Source organism: Pyrgilauda ruficollis, unplaced genomic scaffold (genome assembly GCF_017590135.1).
Source record: "Pyrgilauda ruficollis isolate IOZ18807 unplaced genomic scaffold, ASM1759013v1 scaffold165, whole genome shotgun sequence".
Taxonomy (NCBI): domain Eukaryota; kingdom Metazoa; phylum Chordata; class Aves; order Passeriformes; family Passeridae; genus Pyrgilauda; species Pyrgilauda ruficollis.
The window spans coordinates 1,467,086-1,490,067 of NW_024515320.1; the positions used below are offsets into that span (position 1 = coordinate 1,467,086).

At 50.3% G+C, this 22,982-nt stretch overlaps 1 protein-coding gene across 1 annotated transcript in view; it reads right to left on the reverse strand.

Annotated features, from left to right (window-relative positions):
• IFFO2 (intermediate filament family orphan 2) overlaps positions 1-18,875 on the reverse strand; it is a 40,808-nt gene extending 21,933 nt beyond the window's left edge. The window contains exon 1 of the mRNA XM_041463466.1: positions 18,270-18,875. Within this exon, the coding sequence (XP_041319400.1) occupies positions 18,270-18,871 (602 nt within the window). The 5' untranslated portion in view covers positions 18,872-18,875. The remainder of the gene's footprint in view (positions 1-18,269) is intronic.
• Positions 18,876-22,982: the final 4,107 nt, after the last annotated feature.

Below are 22,982 nucleotides of genomic sequence, written 5' to 3' on the forward strand. Positions count from 1 at the left end.
TGTCGGGTGTTTCCCCACAAAGGAGAGGTTTAATATTAAAGCCTTATTCCAGACGTGGGCTCTACTTAAAGCAGCAAGCAGACCTTTGAACAGCAATTCCTTGTGAAGAAAATTGCTAAAAGGAGTTACTCTACAGGAAAACATTGCCTAATTACAGCCCCTGATTACACCCAGCGAGGAAGATGCTCCAGCCTGTTAGTGGAACCACAATAAAAATCATCTGCAGGTTCCTTTGTGTCTCCTCGCTGCCCACACGGGCTGTTCAAACAAAACCCGGGTTTAATGACACCACAGGTCAACAACATCAAGTAAAAGCAGCAGCTGTGCCTGCATTCCTTCAGAGGGAAAATTATGGGGCTCTCAGCAGAGCAGGAGGAGCCACAGGGGCTGTGACACCCTGCAGGGCTCCGAGTCACCGCTGCTGTGTGACCCATCCCTGCCACCACGCTGCTCTGGGAGGGCACTGCTGCAGCTGCCCTCTGAGCCCTGCACAAGCCCAGGATCCCTCTGGTTGTCCCTGGCCAGCCCCTGCACAGAAATGCATTCCCAAGGACACGAGGAAGTCCCTCAGAACAGCCCCAGCACGGCAGGTGAGGCTGCTCTGAGGGGTCTCAGTGTGCTCCATACAATGGAGGAAGCCCCCACAAGATCCCCTGGCCTTGCACAGACCTGCTGATTTGTTTTTTCAGTCTCACGCCCAGCCAAGTGAAGGAAAATCTGATCACTGTCCTGGTTTCAAAGCCATTCCACAGGAGAGTCCAGAGCTTCTGCAAGTAGGAGAAGTCTGGACAGAAAAGTTTTCGTACATCTCATCATCTTCTTTCTGCTGCCCACTTTTCCCTTGCCTAATCCCATTTCTTATTCTCCTGGAGAGAAAGATCAGCCTGAAGGCAACAGAGCCCAGCCTGATTATCACTGATGTGCCTATTCCACAGCTTTGAATGACTTTTAACATTGTTTACCAGGTTAAACCCATGAGAATTGTCCAAAGCCACAACTCCCACCCACAATGGCCAGGAGTACACGCTCCTGAGGAGAACCTGGCCATGGAAATTAATTCCTTAGTTAATTCCTTCCCAGAGTTTCATGGAAGCTCACAGCACCTGTCCACTGCAGCCTGGCCCTTCTGCTGCTCCTGAGCTCAGGAAATCAGAGCTGCTGCAGAACAGTAACATCCTGAGGAGCAAAACCACAAAAGGCTTCTGCCTGTGCAGTCTTTATAAATAAAGTATCCACACTCAAGGAATTGGAGTGTAATTAAAAGTACATTTTATCACACCTCCCACCGTTGTGCCATGGCAGGAACACAATGTTTCCTGCAGAGAAAGGATTTGGGGTTAGTCATAAACTGCTCTGGCTGATAAGACACCACCAGGTGTGCAGAAAGGCTTAGGCTGTAATTTGTGATGTGATAAGGGAGACAGAACGGAGACAGAATGTGAACTAAACTCTGCTTTCTGTCTCTTCCTCTGCACATTTGTGCCCAACCTGGCCCAGCACTGAGCCACAAGAAATTACAGACCAAGCTGGATTTCACAGGATTGGATTCCCCAGAATCCCAGGATGGTTTGGGCTGGGAGGGACCTTAGGGCTGATCCAGTTCCAATCCCTTTGCCATGGCAGGGACACCTTCCACTATCCCAGGCTGCTCCAAGCTCCCGTTCCACCCAGCTTTGGACACTTCCAGGGATCAGGAATCCTCAGCTTCTCTGGCAACCTGTGCCAGGGCCTCACAGGGAATGACTTTTCCCCTCTGTTTTACCCCTGGCAGGCTGCAGGCAGAGCCAGAGCTGGTTTTATTTTCCCTCTGCACCAGCAACTTAAATTCATTTTTCACTCCTGTCAAAACCTTGCTGACAGTGTTTACAACCCTGAACAAATGCATGGCTCTTAAGCATGAACAAATCATTCTGCAGTGGGGATCTGCTGCAGCCTTTGACAGCTGAAATGCAGGTTTTGGGGAGGCAGAGCTGCCAGGGAAGGGGAGAGGGATTTATCCAGCTCTGCCTTCCATTCCCAGCCACTCCCTGGGACTGCAACAACCCAGAACTGTTCCCAACAACAGAACCTGGTGGGAAACAGCAGCCTGGGAAAGGTCTGCAGGGCCTTTGCTTTGGGGGAGAGGGAAATCCCTGGGAAATCATGGGAAAGCAGCCAAGAGAACAAGCACAAACAAGTCCACAATCAGAAAAACATCACTGGGAACACCAGACAAAAACGTCAGTGGGGAGGGGGAAAATGGGCAGCACAGAGAAGAGGAACCTCTCCAAAGCCAGATACCCCTAGGAAGTTAAAAGAAAACCAAAAATGGGAAATATGGCGATGAACTTTAAACTCCCAATTTCTGAGACTCGCCCTCGTTTGTTTGAGACAGCCTTGGAGCCACCAGAGACACCCAGGGACACGTGAGCTGCCAAAAAAACTGAATTAGCCAATTATTCTTTCCCTTTCTCTATACAGACTTTTGTTAACAGCAAAAGACAAATTTAAACTGGGCACATCCTGGTTTCAGTTTGGAAGGATGGCATCACATTTCCAAGGCTTTCTCCTGTGCTGGCGCTATCTGAGGGGTCTCAGGGTGCTGCTGGGAACTCATGGACTGGCACAACTGGGGAACAAAGAGGGAAAGGAAAACGGTTTGTGTTGGATGGCACGTTAAAGACCCATTTATTCCAACCCCTGCATAGGAGGGAGAGGGGAAGTTCAACTAAAACTAGGAAGAAATCCCATTTTTTCAGAGCTCCAGCAGTCTCTGTACCACACTGGTTTTTAGCTCCACTCTGATCAAACTGTTTTCTCCCCAACAGCAGCTCCACACTGCTCTCTGCACATCACCAAATCCTTATCTGCTGTGCCACTGAGGGATCCAGGGAATGTTCTCCAGGCCAACGCTGGGCACAGCTCAGGGAACAGCCCCACTCCTGTACAAGTGTTGGCACAAGTGCAGATAAAGTCATTACTGAGACTCCTTTGCAAACAGGCAATCTGAAAAGCACAGGATTACACTGCTGGGAGTGCTGCTGGCTGCAGTTAATTATCCAATCCTGAATTCCCACAGAAGGGAACCTCCAGCAAACAGAAGCACTACAAACCCCCTGCATTAAGACAGCCCCTCATGAGCACACATTTATTTACATTTCTTTTACAGCTCTGCCTGCTGACATGCTGCAATTTCATGGGATTTAGTGTGGGGTGCATTCAGGTGTCTTGTCCCAACATTGGCACAGGCAAATATCAAAAACTGCTGGGAAAATTCAGCTGAATAAACTCACTGATGACCACACTCCTTGAAGAAAATACTACCAAAACTCAGCAGCAGATGCTTTAGAGTCATTAAGGCTGCAAAAGATTCTGGACTCCTACAAAACTTCAGCAAAGGGCAAAGGACAGAGATGCTGAGCATGAAGAAAGCACTGATTTAAGTCAGTAATTTTTTAAAACTTCCTGCCGAAGTCCCAAAACCAGTTATTCTCTGTCCTGAGAAAGTGCTCTGTGTTTCTCTCCCCACCTATGGCATGCAGGGGTTAAATTTCACTGTGAGGCTCTGGCAGCCAGGCCCAGGCAGCCCTGAACAAACGAGAGGCAGAAGTTGGACACCTTGAAGGAGTTTTTTTTTTGCCAACCCTGCAAGAGCAGGGCAGGAAGGAGAAGCCCATCCCGTGCTTTTAAATCCCATTTCACTCATGTGATGCCTTGAGATGGCTGCCTAGAACAGAGGCTAGACAAGATTAAGAGAATAAAAATGAATATTTATTAAAGGCCTTCAGTAGGCACACCTTGGGCAGTCAGAAGCCTCCGAGGCTACACCCAAAATGGACAATGGGCACGAGTTTTTCAGACAATTATAAATTTTTAACCCCATTTACATATCAGGGGTTAATGCTCCAATTACAGCTTCAGGTAATGAAGTCATTTACCCCCAGTTTGCTGCCCCCAACTCATTTTGTTTATACTTTTTGGGGCTCGAGGCTGGAGGGTGTCCTTGAGTTTCAGGCCCAGAGGAATTGTTGTGTCTGAATAAAACAGGAGAACAGCAGCTGACAGAGCAGGCTGTGGAGTTTGGAGTTCTGCACTGAAGTAGCACAGGGTCTGAAAAATAGAAAAGCTAAATCCTAAGGCATCAAATGGACTATTCATCATCTCCAATTCTTCTGGTGCAAGTGCTAATGTGAGAAACTTGTAGGCACAGCCCAGCCCAGGCTCCTGCACATTGGAGCTGTGTTGTTTACAAGGGAGCTCCCAACAGAACTGGAGCAGTGGGAAGGGGGGATCGTGCCTGAGTCACGGGATAACGGCTGCAAAATCCACCCATTGTCTGGGGAAACTTGGAAATTGCCTCGTGCTCCTTGGTTATTCAAATGGAATAAACATTATTACAGGAGATGGGCACTGGCATGCTTGGACCAAGTGTAATAGGAAAAAATTGAAATTAAAAAAAAAAAGAGTAAAAATAAGACAAAAATCTTATTCCAGCCTTCAACAGAGCCTTGATAATTTGCTAAGATGCAGGATTTGCCCACATGAGGACTCCATGCCCTGCAACCTGGTGTTAAGCAAATATTTGTAAGAAATAAAAGCTCTTTGCAAGCTGCCACCAAACATGACTTGGAGCTCCCAGCACTGGAAATGTCACTGGCCTCCATGTCCTGAGGTTTCCAAAGCAGGGGGTTTCATCTCCCCCCACTTCAAACTCTTTTTCCTTCACCTCCCCTTCAGAAGCTGAATCTTAGGGTAACATTAAACACCCAGTAATCAATCCCACAGGTCCTGAAGGGCACTACCAGCTCCAGGAGGCTTTGGCAGGACTCACCTCGGAGGCCAAGCACCCCAAGAGCTTCAAAATAAAATCCAGAACACAAGACTTGAGTTGATTTTCAAGGCTCTCCCTCAATTCTTTAAGCAGCATGAGAAGAACCCATATTTTTTCACATATACCTGTATTTCCCATTCTCTCACCTTTCCTTCTTCTTTTACCCTGAATTCTCAGTTCTTTTTTCTGGTTTATTTTTGTTTTTAATCCCCAGAATGCAGGAGACTTCCAGAGCTGATAAAAACACTCGTACAGAGGGATCTCGGGCAGGAGCACAAAGAATGAGAGAAACAAAACCCACAACAAACCAGGTTTGAAATCCTAATCAAGAACATGCTGTAACAAAACAAAATAATTCCCCACAGCTCCAGCCTGGCAGCCACTCTGAGGAGGTGACATAAGAGCGTGCTCTAATACACAGCATCACCCTTTTAAAAATACATTTGTGTTTTTATGGTGCTCAGGACATTTCCTTTGTCATTTCTCACCTCCTACTGCCGCCGAGGCCTCTCAGCACCAGCAGAGACTTGGCCAAAGTTCTGGCAGCTCAGACAAGGAGCTCCAGGAGGGATTTAAGGCCATAATAAGATCTAAGCTGTCGGAAAGTCCAGGCAAACTTCTGTGGCATGTTTTTCCTTTCTCTCCCCTATAAACACCTCGTGAAAGCTGTCCTGGAGGCTGCCAAGGGAACACAGAGCATTGTCTCAGCTGCTGCACATGACTCTGGGCAAGGTTCCTCCACCACAGCTCCCAGGATTGTCCAGCAGGCCTGTGGCTACAGGAAAGCTTGCCCATGTAGGGTGAGGATTATTTTGTTTCACAACTGCCTCGTGACTTTAGGGAGCCTGGTGGAGAGGGAAACGTGGATGTTTGAGTGGGGCCGTGGGTCTCCTGCTCTGCAGACAGAGCTGGGATTCCCTGGCACTGGAATTGCCTCAAGGAGAGCCCCACCAAGGCTCCAGTGAGGAGGATGAGCCAGGACAGGTCCCAGTGTGACCCTGGGAGCAAACCAGAGCTGTCCCCCTGACTCCCAGACCTGGAAACCCATCCCAGTCAGGCTGACAGCCTTCCTGAAGGATTGCTCTTAGGGACACACCACCTGAAAGGAAGGAAAGAAATCCCTGGGCTAGCACAAGCCCACCAGGGACAGCACCACTTCCACCACCTGCAGCCACACAGCAGCACGTGAACCCAGGGATGGTCCCAGCTCATGCAAACCCCCCATTTTTGGGAAAAGCTGATCCACCCTGTCAAGCAGCACTGAACTGTGTAATGAAATGTGCACGGGCTGAGCTCAGCTCTTAGAATGGGACCTGCACAAGGCTCAGAACAGTGAAATCCTCTCTCATAAAAGGCCTTTATTTACTTTCTGATGCCATGAGTAAATGCTGTCTATAAATAGCCCTCCCTGCCCAGCCACGGTGCTGTTATCACCTCAGTCACCGGGAAAGGCCCTGATAAGACCAAGTGATAATAGATCAGGATTACCCTTCTGTGGAAAGGAACCTGCTGGAATTCATTACTGCAAGATTTTCATTCCCCTCTGCAGCTCTTCAGCCTGAAGCAGCAAAAATAATGGAGTGCCCATGCCCTCCTCACCTTGTCTTTAAGTTATCTCCCTCTTCCATCATATTCTTTAAGAACCAAAGAGCCAAATTCAAAACTGAGAGCTCAGCTCACCCTAATCTCTGTCCCAGCCCTAAGTAATCTTACTGAACCTCTAAAGAACAAAGAAAAAAATGAGATAAAGCTTATCTGCTCCCAGGAGTCAGGAATACAGGTGGAATACACACCTAGGGCACAGCAAAGCTTCCCAACACTGCCCTACACATCCATTATCTCTGAGTGAAGAGCTTTATGACCTTCGTAAAAGTAAATATATTAAAGTGCAGCTTTTATGCGCAGTATGGAGGTTCTGACCTCAGAAGAAATAAACTTTTCTTCAAGGGCTCCGCTGCCACTGGAGGGAATGCACAGCACTCCTACAGTGCTCCTATGGATCCATTATCTACATTTCCAGAGTTTTATCGCCTTTGAAAATGTAAATATATTGAAGGGTAGCTTTCATGTGCAGTGTCAGAGCTGTAAGAACATGAGGATTAACCAAGGGAAGAAATAAAAAGCTCTTCAAGGGCTCCGAAGACACTTGAGGAACACACAACACTCCCAAGAGTGCTCCTATGGATCCATTCCCTTATCTGCATTTGAAGAGCTTGATTACCTTTGAAAATGTAAATATATTTTCTGTGCAGTGCCAAGATTGTAACAACACGAATGTTAACAGAGGGTAAGAAATGAACTGCTCTTCAAGGGCTCCGATGGGCCTTGAGGAACACGCAGCACCCCTGCAGAACTCCTACAGATCCATTCCCATACCTGCATTTAAAGAGTTTTACTGCCTTCACAAAGGTAAAGATATTTAATGTGCAGTGCCACATTGGTAACAACACAAATGTTAACAGAAGGTAAGAAACAAAGTGTTCTTCAGGGGCTGCAGTGGCACCTGAACACACCAGCCCTCCCCAGGAACAGAATGTACCCCCTGCTCAGGCTGCTCTCATCACCTCTGGCACAAGGGGCAGGTTGATAAAGCTCGGGGCTTCCAGTTCATCATGGGGATGCAGAATTACCATAAATCCACAGCACTCTCCCATTGAGAGGGAAGCAAATGAATAAAGGTGACAGCAGGGGTATAAAATTCAAGATGAGGCATTTAAAAATATTTATATAAAGGCGGAATGATCTTCACACAAACAAAACGGTTGCTTTTGCTGTCTCAGTTGCACGGATTCCCAAGAACTGGAGTTGTTTAGTACTTGAATTTTTAGCAGTGGGGGATATAAACAGCCAGGGCAGGGGCAGCCCTGAGATATTTATAGAGGGGAGGGATGGGCAGCAGGAGAGTTCCAGTACAGACTTGGTTTTCACGGAAAACCAGACAGGTTTGGGTTGGAAAGAGCTTAAAGCTGATCCAGTGTCAGCCCTGCCATGTCAGGGACACCCTCCCCTGTCCCACGTTGTTCCAGCCTGGCCTCGGGCACTGCCAGGGATCCAGGGGCAGCCACAGCTGCTTTGGGCACCCTGTGAGTTGTTCCAGCCTGGCCTCAGGCACTGCCAGGGATCCAGGGGCAGCCACAGCTGCTTTGGGCACCCTGTGCCAGGGCCTGCCCACCTTCACAGGGAAGGATTCCCTCCCAAAATCCCATCTAAATTTTCTCTGTTTTAGTTTAAAACCATTTCCCCCCCGTCCTGTCCTTCCATCCCTTGTAAATGATCCCTCTCCATACTTCCTGCAGCTCCTTCAGGCACTGAAGGCCACAATTAGGTCACTCCAGAGCTTCTCCAGGATGAACAATCCCAATTGTCCCAGCCTTTCCCCACTGGAACAGGCCAGGGAACAGGGCTGGAGTGACTGAGCAGTGAACTCATTCCCCTGCCTTCCAGGGCCCCACAATTACAGGAGGATGGAGCTGAGTCATGGACCCAACCCCCCAAACCACAGCTCCCCCAGGCAATAAATGCCTGCCCACAGGCTCAGAGCTGAATCTCATTGGGAATTTTATAGGAGAAAGATCAAATTAATGCTGCACTGAAGGCTGGGAAGAGGAAAAGGCTCTGCCTTTGGAAACAGGGGAACACCTCTTTTAGGGCTGAAACAAACCCAGAGCAGCTCAGTGCTGCACCACAGCCCCACACAGGCTCCCACCCTCCCCTCCATTAAATAATGAATGGAAAAACAGTGAATTCCTTCTTCCAGCCACCAAAAGGGAGCAGGGAAGAGCCTGCCTGCATGGCACATCCACGGAGAGAGGGATCCCCTGCCCTCCAGGGAAATCCCAAAGGGAAACCCCCAGGGGAACCCCCAAGGCAGAGTGTTGTTAACTGTAAGATGTTTACAAGGAGGGTGCTGCTCCTAATTAAGCAATAGTGTAAAAAGTAGTGATTAGAGACCAATCAAGTCCACCTTTATCGCAGCTATCTATAAACAACTTGTGGTTTCTAACAAACTCAACATTTTACCTTCTGAGACTTTATATAGCACTTTATTCACCCATCCTCAATGCAGTAACAACAGGAGAGGAGGGGGAGGAAGGAGAAGGGGTTTATTTGCAGGTTCCTCTGTGCTCCCCGAGGGGAGGCAGCCCCTCTGCACTGGGGACAGCATTCCCAGGGTGACTTTGTCCCTGAACAGGGAAAGCTGCTCTCCTGCTGCCAGCCAGCAGCTCTGTGCCAGGGGGAATACAGATTAGCAGGAACGCATTTCCCAGGGCATTACGGGATTTCTAACTGCTCTGTGCTCCCCATTCCTCCCTTTCTTGAAACAAAATAATAAAAAAGAGGGGGAAAAATTAGAAAGGAAGTGTTTTAAAAATTGCAGAAAGAGCCAAAGGTGAGGTGATTCTGGCATAGTCATTTGAGGGAAAAATTTTATAAAAGAGTTGGGAAAATATTCCAGACTGCCCAGTGCTTCAGCATATGATGAATGTCTTATGGAAGAGAGGGAAATAAATATTTCTCTTCTGCCTGTGAGAGGGGGAATTTCTTGTAGCAGTTTTAATGACAGCAACTGTTTGAAATATTAAATATTGATATTAAAATATCCTCATTGTGATTCAATATTAATGCCCCCCCTGCCAATTTATGGAATTCAGTAAATTTACACCAGTGCCTGGTTTTGTCTTTAACCAGATGTGACTCGTCAGGGTCAAATTCTGTGATTGATCTGACATGGGCCTGCTCAATTTAAATTCTGTGCTCTGTGTCAGAGGGAGCTCCACTTATAAAAAATAAATAAAAATGGCATAGTTGTATTTTCTCCCCTCAGAGACAAATTTGACCTGTAAGAATGCATAGGCAGAGACACTTGCAGTGGAATCCCAGATTTGGAATCAGTCCTGAGGCAGGATCCCTTTGATCTCGGGCTCCAGCCTGAGTCACTGCATTGAAGGGAAGGGGGATGCAGCCCTGCTGTAAATCATCACTTCCTTCAGCATTCCCTGGCTGCATGAGCCACTGCAAATTACCAACTTCCCTTGCCCACATGAAGAGGAGCAAGTTAATTCCTCCTTCTTTTAGTCCAGGATCTTGGAGCTGTCAGGTTTCCCAGCATTTTTCCAGATGCTGATGGCTGTGCACACACAGCAAATAAAGCCAGGCACCCCTGAGTGCCCACAAGCACCAAACACAGAGCTCTGGATGAAGCTCACCAGCTCCCAAACCCTGAAGAGTGCAAAATTTTAAGTAGTTTGTCCAGAGAAGCAAAAGATTTGGGAAGTTACATGGAACTGAGGTGCAGGCTGGAACACCAAGCCTTGTTTTTGACTGGATTTCAGTGCAAATTCAGAACAAACCCCCTGAAATGAAGATTAAACCCAGCAGCAGTACAAGGCTCTGATCACACACAGGGCAATTCCATCTCAAAGCAAGGGATGGTGCTGCTTCCAGGCAGAAAAAGCCAAAAAAGGGACACCTGAACCTGTCCCCAGCGAGAAGGAGCAGCCCAGGCACCAAGAGCCAACATGACCTGGTGAGTCCCAAACTCCCCTTGGAAAGGGATCCAAATGACCCAGGTTTTGGGGAAGTGGGACACAGGGAGCCAGAGGAGTCACATGGAGAGGAGAGATGGACACAGGGACAAAGGGCTGCAGGGACTCTCCGCTGTGATTTCGGCAGTGACGGGCGCTGGCCGCTGGCCTGGCTCCCTAACGAGCTGGGCACTTCGTTAGCGGGCACAGAGCTCCATTCTCTGCCAGCCCTCCCCTCCTGCAGGGACCCAGAGCCACAGCTGATGTCATTTCTGCACAGGGAGCAGCAGCACTCGTAGCAGGGGCACAGGAGAGGCTCCCAGGCTGCAAAACCACAGCTGAGAATTTAATTTTTAAAATTTTTAATTTTCGAAACAAAGCATCTTGGTAATCCAGTGGTGGTAAAAACGTGTGTGTCCCCCAGCTGCCACTTCCTGCCACAGCGCTGGAGAAAGGCAGGCAATCTTTCCCAAGTTTCCTGAAGTCACCTCTGGTCAATCACCTGAGCTTTTCCCAGGTTTAATTTGAAGCAGGATGATCTGCTAATGAGCTGACCAGAAGAGTTTCTGGAGGAGGTGACACCAGGGATTAGGAAACATCAGACAAGTTCTTTATTTCTGTGGCATCAAAAACAGATCCCCCCACCTCCTACATGATCCCTTCAGCATCAGCAGGCAGCCAAAACATCCCCAGGTGCCACATCCACAGGTTTCCTGAACATTTCCATGGATGGTGACTCCCCCACTGCCCTCAGCAGCCTCTGCCAGGCCTTTGGGAGCTTTTTCATGAGGAAATTTGCCCTCTACCCAATCCAAACCTCTCCTGGAGCCACACAAGGTCGTTTCCTCTCCTGTCACTGCTCCCTGGGAGAAGAGGCCGACCCAAATTAAGGCATTTTTGACAATATATTTGAAATTCAAGAAGCTCTCAGTGTGCCCAGGCTATTGCCCTACTACAATAATATTTTTGTCCCTTATTCCAAATTTATCACGAAGTAGAGGCAAATTCCTTCCCTTCAGATGTAAGAGTGGGAGGTTCAAGGTTAGAAATGTGAGAAAAACTCAGCTGTGGCTCCTCTGGACCCCTGGCAGTGCCCAGGGCCAGGCTGGACAGGGCTGGGAGCAGCCCAGGACAGTGGGAGGTGTCCCTGCCATGGCAGAGGGGTTGGAATTGATCTTTAAGGGCTCTTCCAACCCAAACCACCCTGTGATTCCATGATTCCCCTCTTTCCCAGGCCATATCAGTCTCATGCCATTGCTTATCATTTATTGCCTTTTATTATCACTTCTCACTAATCCCTCCAGGGTTCTTGCAGCAAGGTAATTTTTAATAGGAAGAGGTCACAAGGCTATGCAGGAGTTTCAGCCACTCTGAACAGTGCCCACACAGACACTCTTAAGCTTTTAAACTTCAAAAAAACTGGAAGAAATCTCTTCCTTTCTCGTACAACGAACCAAACAAAAAGAGCTGGTTTTAAAAGAGCTGGTTTTAAAAGAGCTGGTTTAAACACCAAGATGGATATTTAAAATCAGAATATCCCAAGCTGAAGGGACCCAAAGGGCCCCTGCAGGAGCAAAAAACAACATCCTGTGAGTATTTCTAGCACACAAAAGAAGTAAACTTAGTCAGAGAAATGCAGATGCAGGAAACCAACCCGAGAGCAGCACCACAAACCCTGAGCCACAAAAAAGCAGCTGCTGAGCTGGAGGTGGCTGCAGAGCCTCCTTGGCCCCAAGTCCAGCACTCAGAGGCATCTCTGCTCCAAAGCCCAGGAGAGGAGCTGGAAATCACTGGTTCCCACTGGTTCCTGTGTTTGCTTCCACCTCAGCCCACTCTGCAGCACCTGGGGAGATTCTTTGGGTTTAAGATCTGAGGTATGTGGGGGGTTTGCTCCCAGACCTACTCAGCACTGAGCTGTGCTCTGAAAATCTGGGGGTTTATTGCCTTCAGAAAGCCCAGAGTGAGTCACAGGAGGAATCAAAAGGTAAATTTAACATACACACACACACACACACAGTCTGTGGTTCTCCTACAGCAGGGGAAGCTTCTTGAGAAAAAAGGAGAATTTTTTTCCTTTAAAACTCCAACCACAACATGAGGGGGGGATTTTCCTCTCCACTGAGTTCATCTACAAATTCATTATTTTAATTCTAATTTAAAGATAAATTTCAAAATAACAACAGCTCTTTCAAGTCAGTCACAACACACTCAGCCCTCCCATTACAAACCAGCTGAAGGCACACACAGAGATTTCTTTGTCTATTAGATTTTCCAAGCACAGCCCCAACCCCACCGTGGAGCACTGCTAGAAATCAGGATCAAAGAGAAACACCCTCCCCTCCCCACAAACCTTCCCCTGCATCCCTACGACCCAGAAGTCCCAGTTTCCAGCTGTATCATGAGGAAAAAAATAAATAAACCCGAGACTGGTGAGAGACACCCGTGTGTACCCTAAATGTGTGTCTCTGCAGCAGCATTTTAGAAGGAAAGATGGAATTATTTAAGGAAATATTACTCTTATGGGGCTTCACTTGCACAGCACCAAGCAGTGCCACTTTCCACCCAGCAATTACAACTGGGTATTTGTGCCACACAGCCACGGTTTTTTTCACATCAGGCAATTTTATCCCTTCTCCACAAGGAAAACTGACGTTCTCCCAGGCCAGGGAAAAAGGGGCTTTTCAAGCCTGGGTCTCAGGTTTCACCAGAGCCAGCATTTAATATCAAACTTCACATCTTGTAAGAGGCAGCCAAAAATCTCCCAGACCAGGGATTTTCCACTCCTCTGGAAGCAGTGGAAAATCCGGAATTTCTGTGAAAAGCCACACTGAAAAATAATTATCCCTCTAAAACAGAAAAAGAAAAGCAGGAATAGCAGAATTAAAGAGGTGGCTTTCCACAGAGATTGTTCCTGCCAGCCCTGTGACCAATCAAGGCAGGGACAGGTCTGCCACGCTGGTTACATTCCTCCAGGGGGATGAAAAAATTATTTGTTTTTGATTGGGTCTATGCAGAACATTTGCATCTTGTTACTGCTGATATTTTAGCCTTAAAAGTTCTCAGACATTCCTCCAGGGCTTATCTTAAGCACATTTTTATTAAGTTCCCTTCTCTAAAAAAAACAAGCTCCAGTGAGTTTTGACGCGCGCTGCCTTTGACAATGATAATCTTTGTCCTTCCCAGCTGCAGCAAATTTAAGATAATCTCTTTTCCAAGTGGACTTTATTAATCTTGCCAGTGAAATACCATCCTGAGGTAAAACAATTATTTCCAGTTCAACTCTTAGTACCAGCTAAGCCCGTGCTGGAAAAGACAACCAACATCTGGCAGACTCAATATCTGCAGCAATTAAGAGTAATCGTGGAACCATAAATATACAAATCTGTCCGAGGGCTGGGACGGGGGACAGCCAGGGAGGGAGCGGCTGCAGCCAGCTGGGCTGGCCACACGCAGGGACACTGCCACTGTCACTGGGGCACTGCCACACCCGCACTGCCACTGGCACTGTCACAGGGACACTGTCACAGCAGTACTGTCACTGTCACAGGGGCACTGTCACTGGGGCATTGCCACACCCGCACTGCCACTGGCACTGTCACTGGGACACTGTCACAGCAGTACTGTCACAGGGGCACTGCCACTGTCACTGGGGCACTGCCACTGCCACACCTGCACTGCCACTTGTCACTGTCACAGCAGCACTGCTGCTGTCACAACTGCACCGCCGCTGTCACCATCACAGCAGTACTGTCACTGTCACACCTGCACTGTCACTGGGACACTGTCACAGCAGTACTGTCACAGGGGCACTGCCACTGTCACTGGGGCACTGCCACTGTCACAGCAGCGCTGTCACTGGGGCACTGCCACTGTCACACCTGCACTGCCACACCTGCACTGCCACTTGTCACTGTCACAGCAGCACTGCTGCTGTCACAACTGCACCGCTGCTGTCACCATCACAGCAGTACTGTCACTGTCACACCTGCAGTGTCCCCGTCACAGCAGCACCACCATTGTCACTGCTGCACCACCACTGTCACAGCACACCGCCACTGCCACACCTGCACTGTCACAGCACACCTGCACTGTCACAGTCACAGCTGCACTGTCACAGTCACACCTGCACTGTCACAGTCACACCTGCACCACCGCTGTCCCAGCGCTCGCTCGGGGATGTGCCGGCTCCCCCGGGGATCTCCGGGACGGTGTCCCCTCAGCCCAGGGAGCCAGGGCGGGGACACGTCCCGGCCATCACCGCCACACCTGGCACGTGTCACGGCATGCCCCCCTCGCTCAGTGATTAACAGGATTGAACTAATTGGAGGGAGAAGCCCCCTGGTTCTCCCCACGTTCCTCCCTGTGGTGCCACCGGAGCCGTTGAGGCTCCCGAGTGTCCCAAAATCGGGACAAAGATCCCCGAACGAGCCGGGCCGGGGCTGGGCTCGCCCCCAGCTGCTCCCCCAAAAGCAGATTTTTCTCCTGAATAACCGGAGGGGACCAAGCCCAAACCCAGCCAGGGAGGGCCAAACGCAGGGAGACAGAACCTGGATCCCAGCCCTGCTCCTGGAGGAACCGCTCTGCTCGGTCTCACCTCAGAGCAGCTGAAGCACCACGGCTGAGTATGATTTATTATTACTATTGTTATTATTGGGGGTTTTTTTTGTTGTTGTTTTTTTTCCCAGAAAAAAAAAAAATCGCTTCACCTTAGTGTTTTAAATTTAAAAAATGTGACCCTGCTCCATTTTCAATTAACTCTCCCTGGAAGTATTTTTTACTGAGCTGCTTTGACTGCAGAAGTGCAATTTTGCAGAAATACAATTTTGCTTTTTCCTGCTAAAAGGGTAACAATAGGTAAAAATCAAAAAAGATCTCATAGATAATAAATGATCCAATTTGGAGTCAGATCTATGTCCAAAAGCTTTTCTAAATGCAAGCACAGATGGAAAAAAATAAAGAAAATTAATTTAACTTCATTTTCCCTCAAAAACTCCTCCAGCTGTTGACTCCCTCACTGAAATCATTATGTTGTGTAAAATCATGATCATTACTAAAAAATATGAGGTTAAGGCAGCACAATAAGTAGAAAAGATGCAAATTTATATATAATTTGAGTAAAATATCATCACCTGGAGGAAAAAGCAAAAGCAGTTTTGGACTGAAGTATCTGCTGGGCTCCTCACAGGAAGCGTTTTGCTTCAGACACAAACAAAAGCCAGGGTAAAATACGATCAGCGTACTAAATTGACAATGCCCTCTCAGAGCTCCAGTTTGTTGTGTTACCACATCCAAGGAAAATTATTTGAGGGAATGGAACAAAGAAATTAACCATATTTCCCCCAAATGAAGCCATTGCTGATCCCAGAAACTGCACAGGAAGAATTCCATTGGCAAGAACATCCTGGATGATCTTCCACCGTAGTTTTACAGCAGCAAGGCTGCTTTTCCTTTAGAAGAAAGGAAACAAAATGGATTATTTCCCCTCTGGACTGCACCCCTGCCCTTCCCAGTTCCCAGGGGGGACATCAGTGAGTTTGCCAACATCCGAGGTGAGCCTGCACACCCAGCACTGCCCTGGTGTCCCACCCATCCCCTGACTCTCCTCACAGCCAAATACTTCAAACCACAAACATTTGGTGGCCACAACCTCCTGGACCAAGTGGCCACCCTGGAAAGGGGCAAAAGCCTCCCTTGCCCCAGGAGATAAATGGAATTATCACTATCTGCTTAAAGGTTTTTGGCTATGGACTGGTGGCTCCTGGGTGAGGTTACAAGGCCTGGCTGCTCCACAAAGGCTGTGGGCTCTGCTGGCTCTCAGATTGAGCAATAAGAAGTTATTTCCATTTTCTCTCCATTTCTTTTCCTTTTCCTTCCTTCCTTCTTTTCCTGGTCACACTTCTGGGCTGGGAGCTGAGCTCGTGCCCAGCTCTCCACAAGCCCCAAGAGCCCCACCAGGAGACAGGCACAAGGCTCCTCCTGTGCCACCTGGAGCTTGGCTCCCCAAATAAACCCAGAGCATCAAAGGGATCACAGCAGGATGGGGAACCCCAAAGAGTGCATTTAGTGCAGGCACACACAGAGAGGTGCCAGGCCAGGGCAGCCCAGCCCTGCACAAACAGACTCCATCCGAGCCCTGCAGGGTGGCTGAAAGCCCTGCACACCCAGAGCTCAGGGCACTGATCCCAGCCCAGTGCCAGGAGGAGCTCACCCAGCACAGTCCTGCTCCCTCAGCTTGCCCCAGGCAGCTCAAGGCCCAGAGGAAAAAGCCAATCCCCCAAAAACAAGGGTGTGCTGTCCATGTGGGACTGAAGGTCACAGAACAGTGACCAACTCCAGTTCCAGATAAATGAGCATCCATAAAACCCACACTGCAGACACAACATCACCAGTGTGGAACGGGACATGTTCATACCTGTTAATTACTTTTTTTTTCCCCACAAGTAAAACATCTTTCAAGGGCAAGAATAAGATCTGAGGTTCCCCTTTGCTCTGCTGAATTTATCTGGTTTATGCAACCCCTGAGCGAGCAAGAACACAGAGTAAGGGGAAAATGTGCTTTACACAAGTGAGTAAAAGCAGAAAAATCAACTTTGTATCAGCAGAAAGGCTGAACCTGAAGGCCCACAAGTCTCTTCCCCCAGAAGCTGGAATAAACCAAGCATCCATGGAAAAAGGAGAAGCAGCCCCAAGTTTTGGTGACACAACTCACACCCCACACGCTGTGGGATCCCCTTTTCCCATCCAGCACCATTTTTGTGCTCCCTGCTCCTCCCATTCCTCGGGACAGGCCACAGAAACCAAACCCAACCCGTGCCACCACGGCAGCCACGACTCCGGGCTGGAAAACAGAGACCGGCTCCTTTTTTCCAGCCACGAGGGACAGAGCAGCCGAGGCACCGAGCCCAGGGAGAGGCACCGGCCGAGGAGCAGGCCACAGGGCCCGCCGAGGACATGTCTGCGAGCCGGCGGATTTCAGATGTTACAAAAGCTGCCGCCGACCTGAGGTGAGCGGGGAGCTCACTGCGGTCTGCAAAGCCGGGCAGAAGGGACCCGGCCCCGCTCCACAGGCCACGGAGCCGGGAAATGCGGGAAATGAGGACGAATTCGGGGGATTCTGCAGGAAAAAACCCCGGCCTCACGAGCAGGAAAGGCATTCACAGGCTGAAACCGCCCGAACTGCAGCCCCGAAGGACAGCAGCTCCTCAGACAATGCAGGAATCTCCCTGCAAAGCCCAAGTACATTTTTTTCCCCTCTGGCCTCCATCTCTGCCACAGCCAAAGAGCAATGCAAGGGAACGCCATCCATCACCATCCCAGCCCCAGGGCTTGCCACAGGCCAGGGGACACCTCCAGAGCAGCGGGCCTTACTTACAAAGGCTTTTGTTTTGGCCAATTCCGAGCAACATCTCGGAGTGCAAACCCTGCCCTGCAGTATTTGCAACCCAAATATTGCAGCACTGAGCTAATTTCGGGGAGCTGGCACACACAAGCGACTACTGGAGTAATCAGACCAAAAAAATGAAGGCGAGCTAAATTTAGGAGTAACTATGCGATACAATATTAATAACGGATTATTTTCCTTCTAAACAAAAAAATATATACACATATATATAAGAACATGTGTGTGTGTATATATGTATATATATAATTTTTTTTTTAATTAATGCTGACAATGCTCCTTGCAAGATCCAGGTTCTCCATCCCCCCAAGGATTGATCCCACAGTTTTCTGGGTACCAAATGAGGTTCAACCCCCACTCCCCCCACGAAGAAAAGCCCCCAGGACCCCCGGGGCGCACCCCCCGCCCGCAGCGGCCCCCGGGCAGGGGGAGCCCGGTGCCCGCGTCCGCCGCGCTGTCCCCGAGCGCTCCCGGGGAGGGCTGGCCGCGTTTCCCCGCAGTGCAGCGCGGACCGCCCGCATCCCCCATCACTCACTTCCTCTTGTACTCGTCGCGCTCCCGCTTGACTTTGGCCAGCACGTTGTAGAGGGCGCGGATCTCGGGGGTGATGGTGTCGATCTGCACCCCGACGCCGTCCGGGTGCACCCAGGACACGCCGGGGCCCTGCACGGTCTCCAGGCCGCCGCCGCCGGTGCGCCGCACCTGGGTGTAGCTCCAGATGGTGCCGGGCAGGCGCCCGTAGTGCGGCGGCGACGGCAGCGCCCCGTGCCCGGGGCCCGGCGGCGGCACCAGCGGCGGGGTCCCGCCGTCCGTCTGCACCGCCTGGTCCCGGGAGAAGGTCTTGTAGCGCAGCCGGCGGTCGCGCTCGCTCTGCTGGGCCGCCAGCTGCTTCTCCAGCAGCCGGTTCCGCCGCTCCAGCTCGTGCACCTTGGCCAGGAAGCAGCGGAACCGCACGTTCAGCCCCTTGAGCAGGTGGATGTTGGAGCCCAGGTCGTTCCGCAGCGCCGCCGTCACCGGCGGGCCCCCCCCGGCCGCCGCGGGGCCGCCGCCGCCGGGGCCCAGCGGGCAGGAGGAGGCGGCGGCGGCGGCGGCGGGGGAGAAGGCGCGGGCCATCTCCCCGAAGAGCAGCGAGTTCATGGCGGAGGGGCTGGCGGTGGTGGGGAAGCCGGCGGCGGTGGACGGGCCGGCGGTCCCGGCGGTGCGGAGCGGCCGCGCCGGTGCCGCTGCTGTCTCTGCGGCCGCCGCCGCGCTCGCAGGGCTCTGAGGGCTCTGGGCGGGAGCGCGGGGCGGGACCGGCCCCGCCCCAACCCCGCGCGCCGGGGCCGAGGCACCGCCCACAGACAGAACCACGCCCCCTATTTCCATATAGACATCCTCATTTCCATAACCACGCCCTATATTCCCATAACAAACATCTTATTTACATAAACACGCCCCATTACAGTACCATTAGCGTTCCCATAGCCGCGCCCCTCATTTCCATAATAATCTCTCATTTGCATGGCCCCGCCCCGCGGTGCCGCAGCCGCTCCCTCCACGTGTCCGCCGCGCGGGGTTCGGTGATTTTTGGGGAGCCCCGCGGTCCGAGGGCGCTCCCGAGCTCCGGGGACGCCGCGCTGATGGGAAAACGTGCGGGGAAGGGGCCACGGCCCCGGCCCTGCCTCCCCCCGGTGATCCCGGGACACCGCGGGGTGGCGGATCCCGGCGATCCCCGGGACACGGCAGGGTGGCGGATCCTGGTGATCCCCATGGAGCCAGGCGGGAGGGCGGGCAGTGCTCCCCGAGAGGAGAAGGGTGCGGGGACATCGCAGCTCCTCCGGGGATGCGGGGGAGCCGGAGCTGCACCGGGAGCGGGGGTGACGGGACAAGGGGAACGGAACAAATGGAGGCAGGGGGAATTTTGGATGCTGGGCAGGAATTGTTCCCTGTGAGGGTGGGAGAGCCTGGCACAGGGTGCCCAGAGAAGCTGTGGCTGCCCCAAACCTGGCAGCGCTCAAAGCCGGGCTGGATGGGGCCTCGAGCACCGGGATGGAGGGAATTGTCCCGTCCGTGGCAGGGCTGGGAACAGGAGATCTTTAAGGCCCATTCCAATCCCTCAGCACTCTGTGATCCCACGATTAGGCCAGATCAGACTAAATTATAAACCTTGGATTTTGTTATCCCACAGCAGAGCCCTGCCTAAGTGCTAAATAATGCTGATATTATAATAATTAAGTTATTAAATGAACATTTCCCAACCGCTGCTCCCGGACCTCTGGGCAATCAAAGGATATTGTTTAATTGAATGATGTGATCGCTGCATTGCTCTGCTGGCAATGATGCAAGGGAAGCACGGGGACACCTCTGCCAGGATGGGGTAAAGCTGCAGGAACACTGCTCACACAAATGCCATTTCTGAAATAAAACCATGGGGCTTGCTGGTTGTATTTGTATTATTTTTATTTATTTATTTAATATTTATATATTTTATATATGTTTATATTTTTATTTTTGCAGTTAGATTTACATTTATATAATTTGATATATCTTATATATATTTAGATTTATATTCTATATTTTATAGATCTTTATATGTTTATATTTTTATTTTCTATTTATTTGTCTGTATTTTGATATATCTTATCTTTTTAGATTTATATTGCAATATTTAAATATGTTTCTATTTTTGAATTTATATTTATATTTTATTTATACTTATATTTATATTTATACTTATATTTATTTAACCCCACTTGCTGAAACTCCAGCAGCACTTCCAGCCATGCTCAGCACCGAAACCAGAGCTCTTCAAAGGGCTCTGTTAATGTGTCACTAACCTGTGTTCTGTCAGCACCTGCTGGAAAAAACAATAAAATAAAAATGCTGGGTGGAGGTGCTTCATTAGCAGGGTGACTCAAAGCAACACCTGAAGGATTTGTCTCTGCCAGCACAAACCCTGGGCCGGGTTTGGGGGTTCCAGGAGCCCGGGGTGCCCCAGGCAGGGCCAGGGCTCCATCAAAACCCAGGAAATGCTCTGCTGCTCTGGCCGCCTGCAGAGCCACAAAAACACCCGGAAAAGGCAAAAAATTGGCTCAAACTGCGGGATGGGATGGGGATGGGCTTCAAGGTCCCCTCCAACCCAAACCCTGCAGGACTTTATGGATTTCCCTGGGTTTGGGCAGCTCGCTGGTGGTGCTGGAAGGAGCTGGGGGATGGCAGAGCCCCGTGGTCAGCAGCTGGGAAAATCCAGCCGAGTTTTGGGTTAATTTTTTGTCATTTTTTCCCCTTTGGGAAGCAGGAAAGCACCCGAGGGGGTGATAAACCAGGCAATGAAGGGTTTGGTTCCTGCCCCGAGATCTTGCAGCTCCCTGGATCCACCAGCACCCCATCCCGAGCTCATTAAGTGTAATTAGTCCTTTTGCTGATGAGCTCCAGCCCCTCCCTGGGACAGCCACGCCCAGGCTGCGGCCTCACTGAATCCCCCTGAATTAATGGCAGCAATTAATTAACCCTGGCGGGGGGCGATGGGAATGCCCACCCTGGGGTTCTATGGCACAGCCCCGTGCCAGGCTGGGAATTCCTGCAGGGAATTCCTGCCAGGAGAGGGTAGAAACCAGGGAGCCTTGGTGAGCCTCTCCTCTGGGGACGGGCAGGAGAAGGGCTCTGGGAAGGGAAAGGGGCTGGTTCTGAGAGCAGGGACTCTCCGTGGCCACCCCGACCATGCCAGCCACAGTGACAACACACATTTGTTTGTTTGATTGGGGTTTTTTTGTTTGATTGTTTGATGGGTTTGCTCCCAGCTGGAGCAGGGACTGGGGTATCCAGGCCCTTGCATTTGGTTTTGCACTCTTTTTCTTTTTGGTTTTGCACTCTTTTTTTTTTTTTTTTTTGGTTTTGCTCTCATTTTCTTCTCCCTTTGGCAGCACCCTGCACTCCCCAACCTCAGTGACCGTTTTCAGGGTTGCTCTCTAAAAATGGGCTCCGATTTTTAATGTTAATTTTCCCGGGGCTGGTTGCATCCTTTGAGGCTCTGTTAGACTGGCACTCATGGAAAGTTATTTTTTCCTAGGTAAAGTCACCATTTTCCAGTCAAACCGACTGTCCTGGAATGACTTTATGATTTTTGTATCCCCAGAAATAAGTTTTACGCCTTTAAGACTGGTTCTGGGAGCTTTTCAGAAACTGCATTTTCTCCCGTGTCCTTCTCCTGGACTGTGTTTTCTGAGAGCCCTCCTTTGCTTTTAGTTAGTTTCCACCTCACTGAGGCAGAGAAGTTCCCTGGACTGTGGTTTTTCTTTTCCTTTGGAGCTGTTTAAACCTGCTCTGAACACCCAGAAGACCACCAGGAGCTCATGCTGATAAGAGACTGATAAGAGACAGAGTGAGCCGAGCCACAGCCCACCGAGGGCAATTTCTGAGTTTGTGATCTCTTCAGAACAGTGAGAGGTTCCATTGTTTAATATTGCCCCTTTTTTTGTGCTGGCGAATGCTTTGCCTGTTAAATAAACAGGTTTTTTCCACTCTTCTCCAAGGAAACATTTTCCCAAACCAGTCGGGGGTGGGGCTGCTTGAATCTGCTTTTCTAGAGGAACCCCTTCGGAGGTTTTCCCCCCGATTTGCTCTGAACCAGGACAGCAACCCAAACCCACCCCAGGGCTCCTGTTCCGTGCCACAGCTGCTGCTCCCGGGGCTGCTGGCATCACCGGGGGTTGGTTTGTGAGTTGGCACAAACCTCCCTCTAAAACAAGAAAAACGCCTCTGCTTCAACCCCCACAAAACTCCCCAGTCCCCAAAATGCCCCTCAGTGACTGCAGGGGTCCTGCTGGGCCGGGATTTTCTCCCATCAGCTGAGGCTGCAGCCCCTCACCCCTCCCTCAGCCCTTCCCATCCTCGGGCTGCCGCCCTGAGGGACTGCCTGAAAACAGAGCCTGACAAAATTAAAGGAATAAAAAGCATAACTGCTTTTCATTTATTTATTGAAGGGCTTTCAGGTACATCTCAGGCAGCCGAAGCCCCCCAGAGGCTGCACCCAAAAATGGTCCGCAGCTCACAGGTTTTCACACTTTTATAACTTTGGTCCTTTTGCATACTGGGGGTTAATCCTCCAATTCCAGCTTCAGCTAATGAAGTCATGTACCCCAAGTTTGCCCCCCCAGCTCCCTTTTGTTTAATCTCTCAGGCCTGAGGCAGTGAGTGTCTTTGATTGCCAGGCCTGGAGAGGAATTGCTGTGTCTGCCCAAAACGGGAGAACAGCAGCTGCCACTGCGTG